Raw genomic sequence first — 25,583 nt, forward strand, 5'->3', positions numbered from 1 at the left:
ACAGGCATAGATTTGTGCTGACTCTGCAAGACGATTGTTTGTTATGGGGAATCAGAGTTGCTATTCCACCAAAATTCCAAGCACGAGTGTTAGAAGAACTTCACCTCAGTCACATGGAAATCGTCAAAATGAAAGCATTAGCTCGTCTACATGTATGTGGCCACACCTGGAATAAGACAAAGACATGGTCAGTGATTGCCTTCCATGCCAACAAATGAAGTCTGCTCCTGCACCTCCTCCATTACATCCATGGGCCTGGCCTGACCACCCATTTTGCAGTGGATTTTGCAGTGGATGCCTGCACAAAGCAGCCTCATGTTATTCCCATGAAGTCGACTACTTTAACAAAGACTGTTGATGCTCTCCAGAATGTGTTCACTACTTTTGGATTGCCGGAGCAGATTGAGTCTGGCAATGGCGCACAGTTCACATCATGTGAATTTCAAACATTCCTGAAAAACAATGGGATCAAGCAAATTCTCATCTCGCCTTATCACCCGTTCTCAAATGGTGAAGCGGAGCACTTTGTCCAGACATTCAAAACGGCCATATTGAAGGGGAGGATGAAAACAGATTGGAAGTTGAAGCTGAAGAACTTTTTGACGATGTATCGTAACACTCCACATTCAACAACAGGTGTATCTCCTGCTGAGCTGATGTTTGGAAGACGTAACAGAATGGATTGGCTGTGCCCGGATTTGAAAGGAAAGATTGGTTCAAGGCAACTTGATCAGAAAAGGTCACATGACACAAGTAAACCAGCTCATGAGTTTAATATGGATCAGTCTGTTTGGGTCCGAAATTACTGTGGAACACCAAAGTGGCTTCTGGGAAAAATCATCAAGTGTCAAGGATCACTGACCTATTATGTTGAATCTTCCTGTGAAATCTGGAAGAGACACACTGACCAGATTAGAGAAGCCAAATCCAAGGAACCGAATTTCCAGGGATCTCCAGTCACAGTGGAAGATTTCTGGGAAACACCTGCTCCAGCTGGTGAAACCCAACTTGATTCAACTGATAAACCTGTAGCACCTGTAGCTGCAACTGTTGAACCTGAACAGAAACAAGTGGAACACAGAACCTTCCATTTCTAAACAAACAAACCGAGACACCTAAGCCAACACTCCTCTCTAGAGCAAAGCAAATGTACAAACCGCCTGACTGATTTGTTCCTGGCTAAAGGGGGAGGAGATGTGATGTTTGTGCTTAACGTTTATGCTTTTTTGTAAAAGGACATTTTAGGTAAAAAGAAGTGTTATATAAAAAAACCTGATAGTAGGATGTGCTAAGTCCTGGATGTATTGCCCTCTGGTGTAGAATAAGGAATAATGGAACCTTCTGTTTTTTTACACAGGAAGCTAGGGTTCAGAAGCAGATAGCTGTATGTGTGTGTATTCTTAATTGTTAAGAAGTGACAAAACACTTGTCTTAATTGGACCCAAGTCTTATAATCCACTGTCAGACTTCTGGTGGTTGTCCTTCAATGGCCTTGACAGTAACTATCAATACCCAATTCTTGCACTTATGGCATAACTGCAAGCATGATGCCTTGAATGCCTTGACAAGTATACTGGGAACAAGGAGGCTTGTAGTGTCCATGTTGCTTCTGTGCAGCAGATTTGGCCTTGATTGTTTAACCCTATATCCATTCTCACATGCCTCTGGAAGGGTCAGATGCTAATTAAGACCATATGCACCGCAGCATCTAAACTTAATGGTTTCTCACCTGAATACGCACCATTAGTAAAGGAGACAAGCTCAATTTATTGTGCATCAAACCCTCAAGTCCAACACTTAATTGAGCCATGCTCTCCATGGTTTGAGAAGGACATTTTAAGGTGCCCCTTCAATCGCCAAAAATTGCTGTGCTAAACTCCTTCCAGATACCCAGAGATCCCTCCCTGATCAATTCTTTTCTAGCTTGTTTTTTGAATTATGTCAATCTTAGGTGAGATCGAAAATTATGCTGCTAACTTTCGTCCATGAGACCACCTTTCAACCTCCCCCTATCACCCACCAAGTTCCTCCCGTCCCCCTTCATATTCACCGCCTCCTAATTCCCATTCTCCTGTCATTATTCAGCCTCCCCGTTACCCTTGACCAGATTATTGTCCATGTGGATATTCCTGTTCCCCCTGCCAAATGACCCGACTGCACTCCCCATCATCCCCCCCCTGCTCCCCAAGTGCTTCTTGAGGCCACATGTACCCTTACCTTTCAGGACCACCCATGAGACTATCCATTATACCCCCATGACTTTTCAGCTACTGACTTACAGGATTCAGATACCTCTCCTGAACATGACTGTGCCCTTTATCTCACAATATACGGAAGTGGTGGCGTAGTGGTATTGTCGTTGGACTAGTAACCAGAGACTCAGGGTAATGCTCTGTGTTCGAATCCCGCCACAGCAGATGGTGGCATTTGAATTCTATAAAAATCTGGAATTAAACGTCTAATGATGACCATGAAACCATTGTCAATTGTCGTAAAAACCCATCTGGGTCACTAATGCCCTTTAGGGAAGGAAATCTGAGTCCTTATCTGGTCTGGCTTACATGTTACTCCAGACCCAAAGCAATGTGGTTGACTCTTAAATGCCCTCGCAAGCCACTCAGCTGTCAAAACTCTCAAAGTCACAAAAAAGGATGAAACCGGACAGACCACCCGGCATCGACCTAGGCACCGGAAATGACAACAGTCCTGTCGACCCTCCTTACTAACATCTGGGGGCTAGTGCCAAAATTAGTTGAGCTGTCTCATAGACTAGTCAAGCAACAGCGTCACAATGTCATCCTCACGGAATCATATCTTACAGATAATGTCCCAGACATCACCATCTCCATCCCTGGGTATGTCCTGTCCTACTGGTAGGATAGACCCTGTAGAGGTGGCGGCACAGTGGTATACAGTCGGGAGGGAGTTGCCCTGGGAGTCCTCAATATCGACTCCAGACCCCATAAAGTCTCATGGCATCAGGTCAAACACAGGCAAGCAAAACTTCCTGCTGATTATCATGTACCGCCCTCCCTCAGCTGATGAATCAGTGCTCCTCCATGTTGAACACCACTTGGAGGAAGAACTGAGGGTGGCAAGGGCGCAGCATGGGCTCTGGATAGGGAACTTCAACATCCATCACCAAGATTAGCTCGGTAGCACCGCTACTGACCAAGCTGGCCGAGCCCTAAATGACATAGCTGCTAGACTGGGTCTGCAGCAGGTGGTGAGGGAACTAACAAGAGGGAAAAACATGCTTGACCTAATCCTTACCAACCTGCCTGCTGTAGATGCATCTGTCCATGACAGTATCAGTAGGAGTGACCATTACACAGTCATTGTGGAGATAAAGTCCCTCCTTCACCTTGAGGGTACCCTTCATCCTGTTGTGTGGCACTACCACCGTACTAAATGGGATAGATTTCGAACAGATCTAGCAACTCAAATCTGGGCATCCATGAGGTGCTGTGGGCCATCAGCAGAGCAGCATTGTACTCTTAACACAATCTTTAACCTCATGGGCTGGCATATCCCCCACTCTACCATTTCCATCAAGCCAGGGGATCAACCCTGGTTCAATGAAGAGTGCAGAAGGACATGCCAAGAGCAGTACCACGCATACCTAAAAAAAATGAGGTGTCGACCTGGTGAAGCTATAACACAGGACTACTTGCGTACCAAACAGCATAAGCAGCAAGTGATAGACAGAGCTAAGCGATCCCATAACTGACGGATCAGATCTAAGCTCTGCAGTTCTGCCACATCCAGTCGTGAATGGTGGTAGACAATTAAACAACTCACTGGAGGAGGAGGCTCCACAAATATCGCCATCCTTAATGATGGAGGTGTCCAGCACATCAGGGCAAAAATAAGGCTGAAGCATTTGCTACATTCTTCAGCCAGAAGTGCTGAGTGGATGATCCATCTCGGCCTCCTCCGGAGGTCCTCAACATCAAAGATGCCAGTCTTCAGCCAATTCAATTCACTCCACGTGATATCAAGAAATGGCTGAAGGCACTGGATACTGCAAAGGCTATGGGCCCTGACAATATTCCAGCAATCATACAGAAGACTTGTGCTTCAGAACTTGCTGTGCCCCTAGCCAAGCTGTTCCAGTACAGCTACAACACTGGCATCTACCTGGCTTTGTGGAAAATTACCCAGGTATGTCCTGTACACAAAAAGCAGGACAAATCCAACCCAGCCAATTACCACCCCATCAGTCTACTCTCAATCATCAGTAAAGTAATGGAAGAGGTCATCAACAGTACTATCAAGCTGTACTTGCTTAGCAATAACCTGCTCACTGATGCCCAGTTTGAGTTCCACCAGGGCTACTCAGCTCCTGACCCCGTTACAGCCTTGGTTCAAACATGGACAAAAGAGCTAACTCCTGAGGTGAGGTGAGAGTGACTGCCCTTGACATCAAAGCCGCATTTGACCAAGTGTGGCATCAAGGAGCCCTAGCAAAACTGGAGTCAATGGGAATCAGGAGGAAAACTCTCCGTTGGCTGGAGTCATACCTAGCACAAAGAAAGATGGTTGTGATTGTTGGAGGTCAATCATCTCAACTCCAGGACGTCACTGCAGGAGGTTCTCAGGGCAGTGTCCTCGGCCCAACCATCTTCAGCTGCGTCATTAATGACCTTCCCTCCATCATAAGGTCAGATGTAGGGATGTTCATGATGATTGCCCAATGTTCAGCACCATTTGCAACTCCTCAGATATTGAAGCAGCCCATGTCCAAATGCAGCAAGACCTAGACAATATCCAGGCTTGGGCTGACGAGTGGCAAGTAACATTCATGCCACACAAGTATCAGGCAATAACCATCTCCAACAAGAGAGAATCCAACCATCGCCTCTTGATGTTCAATGGCATTACCATCACTGAATCCCCCACTGTCAACATCCTGGGGGGTTACCATTGACTAGAAACCGAAGTGGACTAGCCATATAAATACTGTGGCTACAAGAGCAGATCAGAGGCTAGAAATCGTGCGACGAGTAACTCACCTCCTGACTCCCCAAAGCTTATCCACCATTTACAAGGCACAAGTCAAGAGTGTGATGGAATACACCCCACTAGCCTGGATGAGTGCAGCTCCCACAACACTCAAGAAGCTGGACATCATCCGGGACAAAGCAGCTCACTTGATTGGCACCACATCCACAAAGAGTCACTTCCTCCACCACCGACACACAGTAGCAGCAATGTGTACCATCTACAAGACAAACTGCAGGAATTCACCAAAGCTCCTTCGACAGCACCTTCCAAACCCACGACCACTACCATTTAGAAGGACAAGGGCAGCAGATAGATGGAAACACCATCACCTGGAAGTTCCCCTCCAAGTCACTCACCATCCTGACTTGGAAATATATCGCTGTTCCTTCACTGTTGCTAGGTCAAATTCCTGGAACACCACTGTGGATCTACCTACACCACATGGACTGCTTGGGTTCTAGAAGGCAGCTCACCACCACCTTCTCAAGGGCAACTAGGGATGGGCAATAAATGCTGGTCTAGCCAGCAAAGCCCACATCCCATGAATGAATAAAAAGAAACCATGATTCGAAACCCCAGAACCAAATTCCTTATGTGACTGACCACACCCTGCACCCCATACTGTGCACAACCGTCACTGCCCAGAGACGCCTTTCCCCCACCAAAGACTGGGACCAAGACATGCGTACCATGCAGAGGCCTATAACATGGCCCATGCAGCCCCAAGAGAGTCTCTTCAATATGCCTTCGACAGCGTGGCCTCTGCCCCAGGATAGTCTCTTCAATGTGCACCTTACAGCATGGTTTCGGTCTCAGGACAGTCTCTTCAATATACCCCTGACATTGAGGGTACCCTTCATCGTGTTGTGTGGCACTGCCACTGGGCCAAATGGGATAGATTTCAAACAGATCTAGCAACTCAAGTCTGGGCATCTATGAGGCATTGTGGATGGTATCTGACTCTTTCTTGGACAGTCTTATAACTCTTGCCCCTATTCACTACTCCACTCTGTTCCTTGACCACCCTTTTTCCTTGCCTCTGCCTCCCCACTCCAGTCTTCTGTACCACACCGCCCCATCAGTCCTGCCTGTCTCCCATCTCCCATCTCGTGTTCCATACACCCCCGTCCCCGCGTCCTGCCTCCATTTTAGCCCCCCTCGTGTTCCACACACTTCCCCTCCCCAACCCAGTCCTGCCTCTATCTCTCCCCTTCTAGCTGGTCTTGCCTCCTGTGCGTGGCCTTTGAGCAGCTTGTGTTGCAGGCACCCAATATCTCACAGCAACGCTCTTAAAGTAGGCGAAATCAGTATCTACTGACCTCCAAGTCTTGGATGAACTGAAGCTCACCAGGTGCAAGCCACTTATATACAGTTGGGAAACAGACCACGCTAATTATCTGCTTATAGGGCATTTAAGTTGGAGGGGGAACATAATTCTGGCAAGCTGGCCTTATAATGAGCATTCATGAGATGCAATTGTGGTTCCTAACATAGATCAGCAGGAAACTCAACCTGCCTTTAACCCGCCAAAGTTGGGAGAACAAAATTGCCATCACACCAAATATAGTGCCCCCAACCACCATGCTTCCCGCCAGTGGCAGAAGCGGAAAATTTTACCCTTAGAAACATTTACAGCTCAGAAGCAGGCCATTCAGCCCATTGTGACCTTGCTAGCTGAAAAAAGCTACTCAGTCTGATCCTACATGCCATATCTTGGTTTGTAGCTCTCTAGTTATGGCTCTTGAAGTGAATATCCAAGTGTTTTTTTTAATATGATGAGGGTTTATACTTTTACCACCCTTTCAAGCAATAAGTTCTAGATCTTCACCATCCTCTGGGTTTAAAAAAAACTTCTCAACTCTTCTTTAATCCTTCTGCAAATTACTTTAAATTTATGCCCTCTGGTTATTGATCCCGGTGCTAAGGGAGGTCCATCCTATTTGCTCTATCTAGGCCCCTCATAATTTTACACACTTCAATTAAATCTCCCCTCAGCCTCCTCTATTGCAAAGAAAACAACCCCAGCCTATCTAATCTTTCCTCATAACTCTCTACTATGATCACCTTCCTGTAATGCAATGAACAGAACTGTACGCAGTACTGTAGCTGAGACCTAACTAGTGTTTTATACAGTTTTAGCACAACCTGTTTGCTCTTATACTCTTAAACCTTGGCCAATTAGGAAAGTATCCCATACGCCTTCTTGACTGCCTCATCTACCTGTCAAACTTCGTTCAGGGATCTCCAAAGACCCTCTGTTCCTCTACACTTCTCAAATTCCTACCATTTATTGTGTATTCCCTTGCCTGTTTGTCCTCTCCAATTGCATTACCTCATATTTCTCTGGATTGAATTCCATTTGCCATTTTTCTGCACATCTGACCAGTCCATTGATATCTTCCTGCAGTCCCCAGATTTCTTCCTCACTGTCAACCACACGGCCGATTTTTGTATCATCTGTAAACTTCTTAATCATGCCTCCTACACATAAGTTTAAATCACTGATATATAATACAACAGCAGAGGACCCAGTACTGAGCCCTGCAAAATTCCAATGGAAATAGCTTTTGCAATCAAAAAACATCCATCAATCCGAACCCTTTGTTTCCCGCCACTGAGACATGGGAATATGGTGGCGTAGTGGTAATAATGCTTTGGGGACACGGGTTCAAATCCCATCACGGCAGCTGGTGAAATTTAAATTCAATTAATAAATATGGAATTAAAAGCTAATCTTGGTAATAATGACCATGAAACCATTGTCCATTATCATCAAAACCCATCTGGTTTACTAATCTGCTGTCCTTAACTGGTCTGGCCTACATGTGACTCTGGACCCACAGCAATGTGCTTGACTCTTAAATGCCTCTGAAAGGGCCTAGCAAGTCACACAGTTGTATCAAAACACAGCGGCAGCTGGTGAGGGAACCAACAAGAGAAAAGAACCTTAACCTTGTCCTCACCAATCCATCTGCCGCTGATGCATTTGTCCATATCAGTATTGGTAGGAGTGACCACTGCATGGTCCTTGTGGAGACAGTCCCCCTTCACATTGAAGATACCCTCTATCGTGTTGTGTGGCATGACCACCGTGCTAAATGGGATAGATTTCAAACAGATTTAGCAACACAAAACTGGGCATCCATGAGGCACTATGGACCTTTAGAGGCTGGGAATTCTGCAGAGAGTAACTCACATCCTGCCTCCCCAAAGCCTGTGAAGGCAGCCCTCTCAAGGGCAATTAGGGATGGGCAATAAATGCTGGCCTAGCCACAATGCTCACATCTCATGAACAAATAAAAAAAAAAGAACATTTTGCATCCAACGTGCCACTTTACCTTCGATCCCCTGAGCTTTTAATTCTCTGTCCTGTCTGTTATGTGGCAACTTGTCAAAATCCTTGCTAAAGTTGATGCAGACTACATCAAATGCACAACACTCATTGACCTTCCTTGTTACGTCCTCATAAAATTCAGGCAAATTAGTAAGACATGATATTCCTTAGGCTACAACCAGGATGGGAGGAGTGTGCAGTTTCTCTAGCCCCACTACCCATTGATCGCACCATAAGTGTAAATGTTTAAATCACTCACCAAAATGGCCAACTGTTTACCTTCACTACTGTTAGACCCAGAATAAATGAGACTTACCAGGCTTCTTTCACTAAACTTGGAATTATTGAGTTATTATGAAATGAAACTTATTTTTTAAAACAAGTTGCAAAACTGATTAACATATAATTTGTAATCCGGAAGTGTAATGATTTAACTTTTTAAAAATCCCAACACACACACTCACACAAAACAAAGGACCCAACAAATAAGATCTCTGCAGATGTTGGTGTAAGGGAACACTTTATGAAAAAGGATAAAGTTTGAAAAGGCCTTAAATCTGTCCATTTGGTGTTCCTACACATGAAGACAACCGCTGGTCACAGTAGTTGTCTGGAAGTCCTTTCCAAAGGATCTTCGGTGAAACACTGTGCTAACTCTCACTTGTTTCAGTTTCATAGGCTCTTAAATACAGACGAGTTATACTGATGTGAGGAGTTATTCTGACTGAAGATGAACACCCATTTTGGACTGCAGGCATTACAGGGAGAGAGAAAGAAAGAGAGAGAGAGGAGCAACCTTCCTTCACAGTTGCTCCCAAGACACGCACTGAGTTCAAAAAACATGTACAGATAGAATTTCTCCCAGGCCAGGTGTTTTTTAGCCAATCAGCAGGAGCGCACAGCCTGGCAATAGCAGTTTATTTTACTTTAACTCAAGTAAACAAAATAACTCATCTCCCCAAGTGTCTTGCTGGGTCACTTAGCTGAAATCATGTGATTTCTTGGAAAAAGCAACTTGCTCACAGACCAAAGTGAACTTGTAGCCTTTTAGAAAAAAAAATCTCAGGAGAGTGTCCAAATAATTCAAGCTCCCTTCAATGTTTTAAAAAGCATATAGTTCTTGGAGATGTGGACTCCTAACACCTTAACAAATCCAAGCTGACTGTCCTCGATTAATCTCTAAATGACAATTTCTACTGTCTCAGAATTTTTTCCAATAATTGGCCCAACATTGCAGTTAGGCTTACTGTCCTGTAATTACTCAGGCTATCCCTTCCTTTCTTTTTAAAAAATGGTACAACGTCAGCATCTCCCCAGTTATGTGGCAGCACGTCTGTTGCCACAGATTATTGAAAAATGACGGTGAGAGCCTCCACAATTTGTTCCCTTGCTTTGTTACCTAGGATACATTTAACTCAGGCATTGGGATTTATCCACTTTTTTTGAGGATGCTAAATACCTTAATATTTCCTCCCTCACTATGTTTAGGCCATCCAATATTTCACATTCCTCCTCCTTAACTATTTTGTCCCTCTCTTTTGTGAGTACATGCAAAATATTAAGAACGATGCCCACATCTTCCACCTCCACATAAGTTACCATCGTGGTGTCCAACTGGTCCTATTCTTTCCTGAGTTATCCTCTTGATTTTTATGTATTTATAAAACATCTTTGCATGGGGTGGAGGAGCGGCTACATTTGTGAATTCCATTCTTTTTTTGTGGGAAAATATTTTTCACCCTTCATTAGCTCTTCGAATGCCTCTCACTGCTCTGACACTGATTTTCCTTCAAGTAGCTCTTTCCAGTCCATTTTTGCCAGATCACACCTCAGTTTAGTCAAATTGGCCTTCTTCCAGTTTAAAACTTTTACTCTTGGTCTATTTTTATCGTTTTCCATTACTATGCTAAATCTAACTGAATTATGATCACTACCACTAAAATGTTCCCCCTCTTCCCCCTTCTCAGATTCATTCTCTAAAACTAAGTCCAGAACTACCCCTCGTCTTGTTGGGCATGCTATGTACTGACTAAGTTCTGTGCCTTTTACACTGTATTTATCCCAGGTAATATTGGGATAGTTGAAATCCCCCCCCACGCCCCTATTATTACTGTCCCTTTGCTTCTGCTGTTCTCAACAATTTGCTTACGTATTTGCTCTGCTATCTCCCTCATGACTGTTTGGGATCTATAATTTATTCCCAGCAATGTGATTGCCCCTCTTTTTGTTCCTCAGTTCAACCCACATGGCTTCATTTGATGCACCTTCTAGCATATCATCCCCTCCATTTTTAACCCCCTCTCCATCCCATCTGAAAACTCTATAACCAGGAGTGATGAGTGGCCATTCCTGCTCCTTCTTTAAGCCATGTTTCAGTAATAGCCATGATATCATGCTTCCAAAGGTCTTTCTGTGCTTTCAGTTCATCTGCCTTATTCACTTGATTCCTTACATTGAATATTTACTACTAATCACTGAACAACTCCTTTGTTATTTAATTCCTAGTCTTTCTTTCCTCAACCTTCTATACTCTCTTGCTAATTTCCTGTCTTCTATTTCCAGTTTTACTTTTCTTCTTTCTGAATCTACACTCAGGTTCCCACCCTTAGTGCCTTAGTTACAAAACCGATTGAGTTTCAAAACTGCTGTTTGCTTGAGCTTTCCTTAGTTGTGGCAGTTTCAGTATTCTCTGCTGGATGGAATGCTGGATAAAAGCAAGGCAGCCAAGAAATAAAACAGTTTTCCTGTTTCAGCCATAAGTAACTGATCACAGTTACAGGGAACTTCAAGATGTAGAGCCACTTGTTTGTAACCCCAGTGGAAGATTTCAAAGGGTGTTTTGTGTTCAAGGCAAAATACTCAATTACAAAGGAATAAAGGCATTCTGGCTGTGAATCTTTCAGGAGTGTAATCGTCTATAGACTACTCACGGAGCACATTATGATTAGGAGTTACGATAGAGTTGGTAAAGAGTGCAAATAAATTTACTTGTAGTCTCAATTTCTAAGTCATTGGCATGGAACTCAAAAGTTAGTATGCTGTTTTATTATATTAAAAATAAGATTAAATTGATTCTAAAAGTACATTAACATTCTGCAGTTTGGACTTGGGGTTGAATTTGTGGCTGACATTGAAGTCCCCCTGCTGGGGCCGAAAGCAGGAGCGGTGGCAGCCAATTAAGAGGCCACTGCTAGGTTGCTGTAGAAGTCCGCTCCCAAGAGCTGCTGACCCAATCAGAGGGCCTGTGGCTCAGAAGCATCAGTTCTGAGGCTGCATCCCCAGGGAGTGGGCACCTCAATGGCGACGTTCCCCTAAGACGGATAAGTGGGGTTGGGGGATGCAGGGGTCAGTCAGGGAAGGGTGGAGGGGGTTAGGGTCATTAAGCATGGAGTGCCCATAAAGGAGGGTCCCCCAGAACCTACTGGAAGGCTGCCAGGTTTCACCTGGCCATCTCCCCGCCTGGTGGCTGGCTTTCCTGACATGGGCTAAATGCCCAACAAGGTGGTAAGTGCTTCAATTAGGCTCCCGACGAGTGACCGATCTGTCACCTTTCCCGCTGATGGCAAAAAGGCATGGCAACAGGAAGGCATCAGGCACCCACTCCCCCCACCAATGCCTTCCCGCCGCCCCACCCACTCCCAAAGGGCCCAGAAAATTCAGGCCTAAATTATACTCATGAAAAATAAACTGCTAATTAATAGTATATCTTTGATGATTGTGACTACAATAATCAATACTTTGATTGCAGTGGATCCATTCTATAAATGCTATAGCATACCTCTGGGTAATTGGTGCAACTCGTACATTATTCAATCATACTTTTAGACTTTCTTAATGATAGTCATATGATGACTTGGCTTTATTAAAAGAATACAAAAGAACTTTGTTAGCATTCAAAAACTGAACAAAAGTTTTGCAATTATATTCTGTTTTGAATAGTCTATGTAAGTAAATTTCATGTAGCATTCTAATGATCAGTTAAGGAAAGCAGGTAAGGAAGCATTCAGGGTATGGGGATGAATGAATAGATGGAATGTTAAGCAGATTAGACAGGCCGATAATCTGAAGGGCACCTTGAATGGATGGGTGAATAGGTGGGCTGGGAATAATTTGGGCTGAGTGATCAGAGCACAAGGGCAGGTTGGAAGGCATTTGAGGCAGGAAGGCCTTGTAGCTGTTGACTGTACGAGCAAGCAGATAGGCCATCAGAGATTGGAATGGAAACACTTGAAATTGGCAAGTAAACCACTGAGCTGAGTGGATTAACATTTCACAATACTATCCACACTCTGTACAGTTATTTCTAGCCTGTCTCAACCTGCCATGGTCGGCTGTAAACCATTTTCCTCTGCATCTTCTTTACCTGTGGTTTTCTCACCAGCTATTTTCAGATTTTCTACCACACTTGGCAACACTAGCTGTGATCGTATAGTTGGCAACAACAATAGGGAATTAAAAACAGCAATAGATGATGAGAAAACTGGATGAAGTGATTTGGCTTTCTGGGGGTGGGGGGAAAAGGGGACAAGATGTGGGGCAAGGATTTGGTTATGGCTCTGGACAGATTGAAAGTGGGTGGACCTACAAAGGCTTCCATGGAAGACAAAAATGACGTTGAACAGGCCAGAAATAACTTCAGGCAGATCAGAGCAGACTGGGAATCTTTCAGAATAGACCAGGATGGGATGAGACAGATCAGACAACGAAGAATTGGCAGATGATTTAGGACAGACTTAGACTGACTCTTAGTAGGATTGGGCTCCTGTAGAGCGGAACTGATCGTGCTCTTATAACTTCAGCATGTTCGTGGAAATTCAATTGGAAAATCGAGGAGATTTATCTTGACTGGCATGGATAGCAGCCATTTGGAGGAACAAAGGTATTTACAGAAGAAATGGGCAACAATGCCAACCCAGTAATTGAAGCTTTCATAAAGCACTTAAAATCTAGACTAAGGCTCCCAAAGCAGAAGAGAAAACATTTTCCAGGGATTTATAACATTGTATATGCAAATCTAAGTAAGAAAAAACATTTCATTCTTAAATTTATTTTTTCTAGATTCCTGAAAATAAAACTGTTGCTTTTACCAGTAAAGTTTCAAGTAAATGAAAAATTGATCACCACTGAAAAATGCTTCCTAAAATTATTTGAGGGATTTGATTACCTCCTACTATTTAGAATCCATGTATTTTAGTGTCAGCAGTGCCTCAATGAGTAGAATTCTCATCTCTGAGTCAGAAAGTTGTTGGTTCAAGTCCCACTCCAGAGCCATGAGCACAAAAACCTAGACTGACACTCCAGTGTCAGTACTGTGGAGGTGCTGCCTTTAAGGTGAGACATTAAACTGAGGCCCAATCTGTCCTCTTAGTTCAGTATGAAAGACTCAAGGGTACTTCCTAGAAGAAGAACAGGGGAGTTATCCCTGGAATCCTGGCCAATATTTACCTCTCAATCAACATCACTATATCAGAACCGTGACTATACTTCAAAAATACTTCATTGGTTGCAAAGCACTTTGGGATGTCCTGAGGTCATGAAACATGCTATATAAATGAAAATCTTTCCTTCTTAATTTCTTTCTTGTTTCTTTCTTTAGTAATATCTCCTGTGAGTTTATCATGATCATGCTTTAATGACCTTATCTCTATTGTAATTCTCCCTTTATCACTTATGTGCCTATAGAATATATTTTATTATTTCTTTTTATATTCTTTTATACTTTGATTTTGTATCTCCTCTTTACCTTCCTAGTTGTCTTTAGTACCTCTTTCCTAAGCTTGCCCAGAGCACTAGAAAAATGCATAAAAGATTTACAATTACAGCACCAGAATTGGGGTGGGGGGGGATGAAACCAACAGGGAAGACTGAGAGACTGAGGCTCTTTTCTTTGGAAAAGGGAAAATGAAGAGCAGACTTGATAGTTGTCTTAAACAAAAACAGAATTACCTGGAAAAACTCAGCAGGTCTGGCAGCATCGGTGGAGAAGAAATCAGTTAACGTTTCGGGTCTTCATGACCCTTCGGCAGAAAAAAGCTTTTAGCTTTTTGTTTTTATATGATAGTTGTCTTTACGGTTATAGTGTTTTGACATGGAGAAACTGTTTGCACTTATGAGAAAGTCCAGAAAAAGGGTGAACAATATAAGATAGCCACTTACAAATCATAAAAAGAATTTAGAATAAATTTCTTTACATGAACCATAGATGGAATGTGGAACTTGCTGCCACATGGAGTGGTTGAAGCAAATAGCACTGACACCTTCAGAGAAGGCCTGATGCATAAATGAAGGGTAGGCCATAAAGGGATGTAAGGGCAGGGTGGGAAGAAGCAATTATAGTGGAAGGAGGCTAATGTGGAGTATAAACACCAATATAGACTAGTTGAGATGAATGGCATACTTCGGTCCCACAGATTCTATGCAAGAAGTATGCTATTTGTAAGTTCAGGAATGATAGGTATCAAAAATAAATTATGTGGTTTGATTGCTGTTTTGTATTGCTGTTCATTTGTTTTTAGTGGTTACTCATTGAATCAAACAACTTTTGATATGTTTACATTTAGTCAATCAGGTAGATAGATAACAAAAACAAAAATTGCTGGAAAATCTCAGCAAGTCTGACAGCATCTGTGGAGAGGAAGACAGAGTTAACGTTTCGAGTCCGAATGACTCTTCATCAGAACTCAGGTAGATAGATAAGATCTATTCAGTTATTCCCCAAGTTTTGATGATGGTGGAAGGAACATATATTTTTATTTCTGTTGGATTGTTGTAAAAAAACATCTTTTTTATTTTCTGTTGGACTGTGATTAATGGCTGCAGGTTGAAAGACATGTCCACTGGAACAGGATGAGATATATATACAATGTTGTAGTCCTGGAACAGAGTGTACCATGAAAGACAGGATGGCACCGGAAAGGAGTCCTGGACCAAGGGAGCTGCCTCACAACAACATTTTAATTGGCTCCTGACCAGGTGACCAATGTTTTGTGTGAGAGCAGTGCAGCAGAATAGCTCCTAGCATGAAAGAAAAAGACCTAAAACCTCTCTCTCCTGTGTGTGTAAGATTCCAGAAATTATACATTAATAGCTAGCTGGCTTTTTCTCCTCATATCTCTATCCATTCTCTCTCTGAAAAGCCCTGTCAAAAGGCGAAGGGGAAAATCACTGTTAGAGACATTGAAAGGCAAGTGCTCAACCAGTGAATTAAAGACTGAAATTGCTAGAACTGAAAGGAATTTGGAAGACATCGATCAAAATCAACCCATCAAATCCTGTACTTCGGGATTGGTGCTATTTATTGAACTTACTTATCCCACCCTTAAAATCCTTGTTTTTTGTGTGCCTTATGAGTCTTGTGTGTGTGTGTATAGGGATTTAAGAAGGGGTAGAGTTTAGGTTATAAAGTTAGAAATTAGCAGTTCACATTTCTTTCTTTTGCCACTGGTTAAAGACAATTTGTTCAATAAACAGTTATTTACTTATTAAGTTTACAAAACTGGTGCTCGTATTCTGTTAACCTAATTTAAACAATTAGGTGGGTTGATCAAACTTTTTCACATATATCACGGCTCGGGGAGCAGTGGGGCTTGATATTGCAGCGCATTATCTTCCGTGAGTCGTGACAATGGACAAGTGGGCCTTGAAATTCAATGATGCAGCACTTTACAAGTATAACAAGATAGCAAAAGCGTTCAATATGGCACATATACCTGCGTTCTCAGCTGGAAGTACACTACCTGGCAAATATTATAGGTGCTGAAATAGACATTCAGTGCCTGCACCTGAAACAGGCATTAAGTCCTATACATTTGCAAATCTTTACCAAACTGGTTCACCATGAACTAAAATTGGACTCGAAATATTAACTCTGTTTCTCTCTCCACAGAGGCTGCCAGACCTGTTGAATTTTATTTCAGATCTCCAGCATCCACAATATTTTGCTTTTATTTTGGTTTACCATCAATGCAGCTGGTGTTGGGGCAGCAGCATTCAGGAAAACAAGGTCTGCATACAGCCTAACCAGCTGTTCTGATAGGTCTCTGCTATCATTGTTTCATTGGCCCGAAATTCATGTGGTCTTTACTGGTAGGCTTCCTGGAGAGGTCTAGAATATGTTTTGTCTTGCCGGTTTGATGTAATTGAGTCCCAAAGCCCAATATCAAGTGGGCTTTGGGATTACCTATTTCAGTTTAGAGATTGTTTCCTGTGCTTGTTGGCACTGGCCTGTTTCTAATCTGTGATACTTTGACTTGTGACATACCCAGGTTTGACACATTCAGGTGTCATACCTTCTTCAACCGGTGCAACATGATAAGATGCACACGAGGCCCAAGCTTTTAGATATGGGTAGAGTGCATTAAATTCGGCATGAGCTGAGATTACATTTCTTAGTTGGACTAGCAATGGCCATATTACAAATCTTAAATTAACAAAACGTTCCTACTCAAACGTAAAAAATCTCTACTTACTTAACACAGGTATGGAATGTGACTACGGGAGCAGTAGCTCTGTCCCATTATCACCACTTTTGCATATGTAATGAGAAAGGGCAAGGGCATTTAGGCAGCTGTGCACAAATTGAAAAGTCATCCACTTGATCTAGCCACTCTTACACTCATTACAATAACTATCAAACCCTATTCCTTCATTCATGCAAACTTACACAGATCATGATGTACATGAACACTAAAGTCAGCTAGCTTTACTCATAAAAATCTACATGGCATTACTTTACAGATGAGCAATGAAGCCTGTCAAATATAAAGTTCTCTCGCATATTACACAGATAAAGAGCAAAGATGCCCTGAAAAATGGTGACATATTATTATGAAGGGCCATTTAAGCTCATAACCTGTTGAATGATACAAATCTATTTCCAAGGATGGAATTCCAATAATCTTTAAAAGCATTTCAGTCAAAGAAAATGGATTAACCCTCAGCACTGGTCACATTATATGCTGTGCGAATTCTATAGATTTCCTGTTTATTCAGAAGGGAAAAGGCTACACCGTATTCTGTTCTTCAAATGAGCACATAAGTACTTAAAAAATCACACCACAGAAGAAAGTAATTCATCCCATCCCACCTATCTATTCTGATCCTATGTATTTGTATTTTCTCTGCATTCTGTTATATTTTTTCTTTTGACAAAGTCTTTTTTAATAATTCTTTCACAGGATTTGGTGGTTGCTGGCTAGGCCAGCATTCATTGCCCATCCCTAATAGTCCTTGAGAAGGTGGTGAGCCGCCTTCTTGAACTGCTGCAGTCCATGTGGTGTAGGTACACCCACAGTGCTGTAAGGGAAGGTGTTCCATGAATTTGACCCAGCGACAAGGAAGGAATGGTGATATAGTTTCAAGTCAGAATAGTGTGCGGCTTGGAGGGGCACTTGCAGGTGGTGGTGTTTCCATGCATCTGCTGCCCTTGTTCTTCTAGGTAGAAGAGGTCACGGGTTTGGAAGGTGTTGTTGAAGGAGCCTTTGGTGAATTGCTGCAGTGCATCTTATAGATAGTGCACAGTGCTGCCACTGTGCGTCTGTGGCAGAGGGAGTGGATGTTGAAGGTGGTGGATGGAGTGCCAATCAAGTGGGCTGCTTTTTGCTGGATGGTGTCGAGCTTCTTGAATGTTGTTAGAGCTGCACTCATCCAGGCAAATGGAGAGTATTCCATCACATTCCTGGCTTGTGCCTTTTAATGGTGGGCAGCCTTTGGGGAGTCAGGAGGTGAGTTACTCTATGCAGAATTCCCAGCTTCTGACCTGCTCTTGAGGCCACAGTATTTATATAGCTGTTCCAGTTCAGTTCTTGGTCAATGATAACCCCAGGATGTTGAAAGTGCAAGATTCAGCGATGGTAATGCCATTGAATGTCAAGGGGAGATTGCTGGATTCTCTCTTGTTGGAGATGGTCATTGCTAGGCACTTGTGGCGCGAATGTAACTTGCCACTTATCAGCTCGTGCCTGAGCGTTGTCCAGGTCTTGCTGCATATGGGCATGGACTGCTTCAGTATCTGAATCGTCATGAGTGGTGTTAAGCATTGTGCAATAATCTGGAAACATTTCCACTTCTGACCTTACGATGGAGGGAAGGTCATTGATGAAGCAGCTGAAGATGGTTGAGCCTAGGACACTACTTTGATAAACTCTGCAGTGATGTCCTAGATAAAACTCAAACATATTTACAGTACAAGTCCTGTAGCACAACAAGGCTGAGAAATTGGTTTGAGAGTACCAGAGCTTCCAGTTAGGCAGGCATGTGCACATTCCACACCGGATGTGCAGTGCCCCCCAGATATGGTAAAACCAGAAAAAGGAGCCTAAGGCCTGTGTCTGAAACAGCCCCTTGCAGAGGCAAATAAAGGGCCAAACGTCTGTTTGGAGGCCCCTTCACAAATTGGTCATTCAGCAAAATATAGGGCGCAAAACTCAACAACACTCAAACGGGTCTCAGGGATTACGATGCACGACTTACCCATAGCCATTGCTTCTGAGGCAGGCAGCATGTCAGCTTTATGCCACCTGCTAACTAACATGATTGCTGCCATCTGTGGCATTGAATGTCTCTTCACATCCCACTTTTCCATTATCCCAAAATCTCTTCTGATTTAGAAGCTGCAGGTGTGTGAGCATGCATCTCTTACTTTGCCCTGCTCCTCATTTACAATGCTGCCTTGTGCCTTTCTCCTTTCAGATACCCTAAAACTGCCACCTGGCCAAGCAGTGGTGGAAAAGCAAGAAGACAATGATGATGAAGAAACACTATCACTCAATACCACATGAGCAGCCACTCACAGATGCTGACAACGTGTAACTTACAAGGATAGTTTAGAGGTACAATGTGCACATAGTGAGACACCAGGAACAAATGACCTGCAGCCAGGTCAGTATTGTAACACAGGTGCCAGTCCCCATTGTGTAAGACTGTAAATGAATTCTGCTGCAGCGGACTCAGGTGAGCACTTTGCTGGGGCAGGCTAGAGATGATGGCTGATGGGTATGTAAACAGAAATGATCAGTACATTGGCAGACCTGCCAGAAAGCTTACATTCAAAGTCAAGGAACATGGAGAAGTCCAGCATCAACTTTGCATAGCACTTTGCGCAGAGCCTGGAGCCTATCCTTTCCACCACAGTCCCATTTTCACTGTTTTCCTCTGTTACTGACCAACACAGTACTCGCTAGGCCATAATGCAGAAATAAAAACCACCATAAAATAAACATTCCAAATCAATGGTGGCCAACTCCATTCGCACACTTGTCAACTCAACCATAAAGCAATGTCTGATGGTTGATCTCTCAGCCTCCATTCCAGCATAAGAAATAGCCACCCAACGTCTGGGTGCTACAGTAGAAATTCAACAATCTGTCATGCAAGCTCAGCTTGCTGCCATCTCAGTTGTGGATATGTGTTCAAAGGGACTGGCAGGAGGGTACAGTAGTCCAGCAATCTTTCCTCCAACAGGTTATTAGGATTAATATAAAAGCAAAATATTGCGGATGCTGGAAATCTGAAATAAAACAGGAAATGCTGGAAAAACTCAGCAGGTCTGACAGCATCTGTGGAGAGAAAAACAGAGTTAACATTTTGAGGCCTTATGACTCTTCTTCAGAGTTACTAGGATTACTGAGGTGCCACCCTGGGGGAATGGCACTGGCACCATGCAGCATGAACCTGCTGTTCTCTCCCAGATGACAGCATTGTCCTCCCACCCCTGCCACTGCATCCATGCACTTGCTATTGCTGGTCAGTTAGCCAGCCCAGACTGCTGTAGCCCACTGGACCAAGAGATGCTTCAGCTTATACTCCAAGACCACTGGATATTCCCCCACTGAAGTCAGCAGTCTTCCACCAAACATGCTACAGCCACTGGTGTAGCACTGCATAGGAACACTAGGACAGGTTAGGGACCTGGAAGACAGGCACTAAGAGAATCCACAAATTAGTTGATTAGTTGATGAAAGCAAAATACTGCAGATGCTAGAAATCTGAAACAAAAACAAAAACAAAAATTGCTGGAAAAACTCATCAGGTCCGACAGCACCCGTGGAGAGGAAGACGGGGCCAACATTTCGAGTCCATGTGACTCTTCAGCAGAACTTAGTTGATTAGTTGATGGTTGATTTATAAATTTGGTTTGGAATGTTTATTTTGTGGTGGCTTTTATTTCTGCATTGTGGCCTATTGGATGTCATGATGGTCAGTACAAAAGGAAACAGTAAACTGGGACTATTGGTGAATGGAAATTGGGATTGCGTTCAATGTTATCACAGTCAGATGAGCTGTCCATGGACAGTCTGGCCAGAAAATGGCTGTTGACATTGCCTCCTCCCTTCCTCCTCCTCCTCTTTGTGTATAGATGCTGCAGGAGTGCTGATTTCCCTTGATGAGTTCAGGCGGTATAGCATCAGCACCTGGAGCTTTGCCAATGGCAAGCGAGTCAATAGCTTTGCTAAGCTCCTCCTCTGTGGATTTGATACCCAGCTCTTCTATGACAGGCAGGATCTCTAAAGTTCTAGAGCTTCTTCAGTCACTGTATTCTCCCTGGAGTACAGCAGAAGGTAGTGTTCCACTCATCTCTCCAACTGTTTATTGCAGTTGGTGTAGACCTTCCTTGCCTTTGTTTTCAATGCAGCAATGACTTGCAGCTGGTCAAAAATGCCTCCAAGACAGCTGTGATTGATATGGAACCAGATAGGCTGAACATTGACATAGCTTCCCTACAAGAGACAAGGCTCACTGAAGGTGGACCTCTTGAAAAAAAAAATACATTTTCATCTTCAGGGGCAGAGGTCAGAAAGAAGGTATTGGCTTTTCAGTAAGGGACTCACTGCTCTCGATGATAGAATCCCCAGAAGTGGTTCAGAATGTGTTTTCTCCATCAGCTTCTCAAATTCAACAGAGCCGGTTAACCTCATCAGTATCTATACTCCAACGCCATGCTCCACTATAGAGGCGAAAGATAAGCTCTACGAGAAGCTTGGCATCGCTATCAGCAGAACCCCCAAGTCAGAACATCTTTACCTACTGGGGGATTTTAATGCAAGAGTTGACGTGGGCCATGAGGCATGGCCCTCCTGCCTTGGACATTATGGCTTGGGAAAGAGAATTAAGGACAAAGAGAATACTTGAGATAAAAGCAAAAATACTTGAGAATACTTGAGTGTTGCTGCGACCATGAGCTTTGTGAACTAACACTTTCTTTCAGAGCATGTCTCCTCGAGACATCCAAGATCAAGACATTGACACCAGCTGGACTTGATCATCACCAGACGTGACTCTCTGAACAGTATTCTCAACATACACAGCTATCATAGTATTGACTGTGATACAGATCACTCCCGAGTGGTGCACAAGGGTTAGGTTGCAGCTTTTTCATTCAAAACAGAAAGACCATCCTTATATCAATGTCAGCTATACTGCCTACCCAGATAAGAACCAACAGATCCTCGACTCAAACGAACAGGTACTCTTCAGTATTCGCACACAGAGTGCATAAGCGAAATGGAACCTATTTCGAGACACCATTTCCAATACCACACTGTCAACGTATGAGATGCAATAGCGGAAAAACGCTGACTGTTTTGAGGCGAACATCAGTGTAATGGAACCCATAACTGAAGTCAACTGATCCACTCCCATTTAATTACAGGAGAGCTCCCGATGAGGAAACTCTGAATGCACTAAGAGCTGCTCGAAGTAAAGTCCAACAGACTGCGAGGCTCTGTGTCAATGACTATTGGTTACAATTTTGCCAGAGTATACAGATGTCGTCCGACACAGAGAATGCTAGGGTATGTATGCTGGGATCAAAAAGGCAACAGATCTATCAGCAAAGAAAGAAGTTTCACTGAAGAAGTTGATTTTTTTTAAAAATTCCTTCATGGGATCAAAGCATTGCTGGCTAGGCCAGCACTTGTTGCTTATCCCTAATTGCCTTTGAGGAGGTGGTGGTGAGCCCCCTTCTTGAACTACTGTAGTCTGTTTCATGCAGGTCCACATACAGTGCTGTTAGGAAGTGAGTTACAGGATTTTGATCCAGCGATAGTGAAGGATCAGTGATATAGTTCCAAGTCAGGATGGTGTTTGGCTTGGAGGGGAAATTGCAAGTGGTGATTTTCCAATGTGTCTGCCACCCTCGTCCTTCTAGGTAGTACGGGGCTTCGAAGTTGCTGTCGAAGGAGCCTTGGTGAGTTGCTGCAGTGCAACTTGTAGGTGGTACACACAGCTGTCACTGTGCGTCGGTGATGGAGGGTATGAATGTTTAAGGTGGTGTGTGGTGTGGCTATCAAGCAGGCTGCTTTGTCCTGGGTGGTGTCGACTTTCTTGAATGTTGCTGGAGGTGCACTCATTCAGGTAATTGAAGAGGATTCCATCACATTCCTGACTTCTGCCTTGTAGATGGTTGGCAGACTTCGAGGAGTCAGTAGGTGAGTTACTCGCTGCAGAATTCCTAGCCGCTAAACTGCTCTTGTAGCCACAGTATTTATACGGCTGGTCCAGTTTAGTTTCTGATCAATGATGTTGTTAGTGGGGGATTCAACGATGGTAATGCCATTGAATGTCATGGGGAGATGGTTAGATTTTCTCTTGGGTTGGAGATGGTCATTGCCTGGCACTTATATGGCACAAATCACTGTCACTTATCAGCCCAAGGCTAAAGGTTGTCCAGATCTTGCTGTATTTGGACAAAGGTTATTTCAGTAGCCGAGGAGTTGTGAATGGTACTGAACATTGTGCAATCATTAGTGAACATCTCCAATTCTGACCTTATGATGCAGGGAAAGTCATCGATGAAGCATCTGAAGATGGTTTGGCCTAGAACGCTACCCTGAGGAGCTCCTGTAGCGATGTTCTGAGATTAGACAATGTCCTATCATTATTGGATTCAATTAAATAAACTTTATGAGACGATAACTACTTTGTCACAGGCAGCTTTAAACAAGTTAAGTGGACCTACTGTGACTGAAAAGGACTTTCACATTACCATGTACACATTTGTTTTTAGAAAAAGTTTATACACGTTTTCTGGTTTCAAATTTCTAAGACAGCCTAGATAAAGGAAACTTTCAGAAAGCTGATGTTCATTACAGCATTCCATCGTATCTGACTTTCCATTCCTGTGAATTGCTTCGCAGTGATCCATAGCTAAAATGACACACTGTGTCAGATAATAATAGAATCTGGGTTCACCCACAGCATGTCCTTGATTTAAGTTATGCTGTCGGACACTGAGTAAAGGCCAAATACCTGGCCACAAGGAGGGATAGATATAGATTTAGCAAATCTGAAATGGGGCAGGAAAGAATAAGTTTAAAAATGGGGGTGAAAGATGCATTTAAAAGAAATGCTGGCAAGGCTCACCTCTCCAGTTCTGTGCACCACAGAATATCCTCCTTCCCATTCATGATAACTGGGAAATGCTGATCCTTGCCCTGCTTGATGGAGTTCGACCTGGTCGTTATGGTCCTAACTTTGCTAAACTGTAGAACATTTTAATACAAAAGGTCAGAGTCCATTTCATGAGATATACAACTAAAAACTCAACTTCAACACAGTACAAATAAATTATTACCTCTATTTTACAACAGAGTAATATTAGTTATATATCTCCACAATTCTGAAAATTTATGATAATCAGAATAATCTGTGTGCTTTCAGCGAAGTGGGGAAGTGGACTTGACAGTAACATGGAGCTGAGATAGGGCTAACACTGTAGTCTCAATTCTCTGACTTGTGGTATCCCTGTGAGATCAGCTTCTAGCTGAACACAGTGAAATTTGTTTTTTTGTTTTGAATGAATTGTTTGTGCTGAACTGAAGTAAGATATATAAAACTGTTAAATAGAAGCTCACTGTGCCCCCGACTCCACTTTACCGTTCCATCCTGCCAAAACTAACAGTCTGTAAGAGCATTTGAAAATATTCAACTCAAAGTGCAAAAAAGTTAAATATATTTAAGAAATCATGGAACAAGAAAAGCCAACAGCGAATTTCATCCTCAGGCCATTTATTTGATTAAATTTGAAGCTACTAGGTCACAATTTTGGCAGTTACTGGGATCATGCCCAATGGTGCCCTCAAACAATGTCCATGCTAGAGTCTGCAAGGTCAGAGGGAGGGCATTTAATTTACAAGGGTCAGGTAGATGCAAACACGCACCTCAGGTGCATTTCTAGTGCCTGCCTCTTAAAAGTGTGATAGAAACGCTAGTGGGGGGTGGGTGAGTTTTCCCAGGCCCGCTACAACTTCAGCCACTATCCTATTAATTGCCTGAGCATGATGGCTGATCTGGATATTTTTTAAAAAAAAGTAATTGAGAGTCCAGATCCTTGTCTCGCCATTAGGCCAGCCACTGTGGTTGCATTTGGCACTTTGATCCGCATTGTAATTTAACAGCAGTTTCTGAGTCACCAGAGTCTTTCAAAAAACAACTGAGGTTGGGTCAATTGAAAATGTCAAAACTGAGATTTACAAATTCTTGTTATTAGTTAAGGGTATTAAGGGATATGGAACCAAGGCAGGTAAAGGGAGTTGAGATACAGATCACCAAAATCTACTTAAATGGTAGAATAAGCATGAGGGGCTGAATAGCCTACTCCCGCTTTAAATCCCTATTGTGAGTATGCCATTGATATAGACGTTGTCTGAATGGGTTGAATGTCATTTAATACAGGATAAAGAGAAGAGTGGTGAAGGATGCAACAAGCTTTGATAAGCAGAGGGGATATGTGCACATTATCAGAACACAGCAGCTTCGCTGAACAAGCAGCTAATTCCTTGTTCAGCTTGTTGTAAATTGTTGAGAAGAATCTCCTTCTCCGAATGTTTCCTCACCTTCCCCGCATTCTTCCTTGTCCAATCAATATTGCTGCTGCTGTTGCACCTTTTCCAAATGCAAGCATCTCTTTATGTTGAGGTAATGCAATATGCAGTATGCCATTACAATATGGGAAGCTCATATTGTACAGAATCCCCAGATCAGTCAACACCTGAAATGCTTCAGGTGCTCGATAATGATCCTGGTGGTCTCTGGCTTTGATTATACCTGTGTTTCTTGGGTATGGCAAGGTTGTGGAATGGTATAATGAGCCACCTCTGAAACTCTTGCTCCCCTAGCAGTCATCCTGTTGTACTACTCGGAGGGTTGAATATTGGAGGTAGACTGGCGCAGGATAAATGAATTAAGGCAGCTTAACGGTGGCTTGCAGAAACGTGCATAATCCTATTTCTGTGATAGGACACTA

At 43.1% G+C, this 25,583-nt stretch overlaps 1 protein-coding gene across 3 annotated transcripts in view; it reads right to left on the reverse strand.

Moving 5' to 3' along the window:
- The window catches only part of LOC144688497 (DNA (cytosine-5)-methyltransferase 3B-like), a 338,320-nt gene that overhangs the window by 25,350 nt on the left and 287,387 nt on the right, over nucleotides 1-25,583 (reverse strand). For all 3 annotated transcript variants that reach the window (XM_078555140.1, XM_078555141.1, XM_078555142.1), the window contains one exon: nucleotides 23,702-23,820. In XM_078555140.1, coding sequence (XP_078411266.1) covers nucleotides 23,702-23,820 — 119 coding nt within the window. The remainder of the gene's footprint in view (nucleotides 1-23,701; nucleotides 23,821-25,583) is intronic.

This window comes from Cetorhinus maximus, chromosome 13, assembly GCF_964194155.1.
Source record: "Cetorhinus maximus chromosome 13, sCetMax3.hap1.1, whole genome shotgun sequence".
Lineage (NCBI taxonomy): Eukaryota > Metazoa > Chordata > Chondrichthyes > Lamniformes > Cetorhinidae > Cetorhinus > Cetorhinus maximus.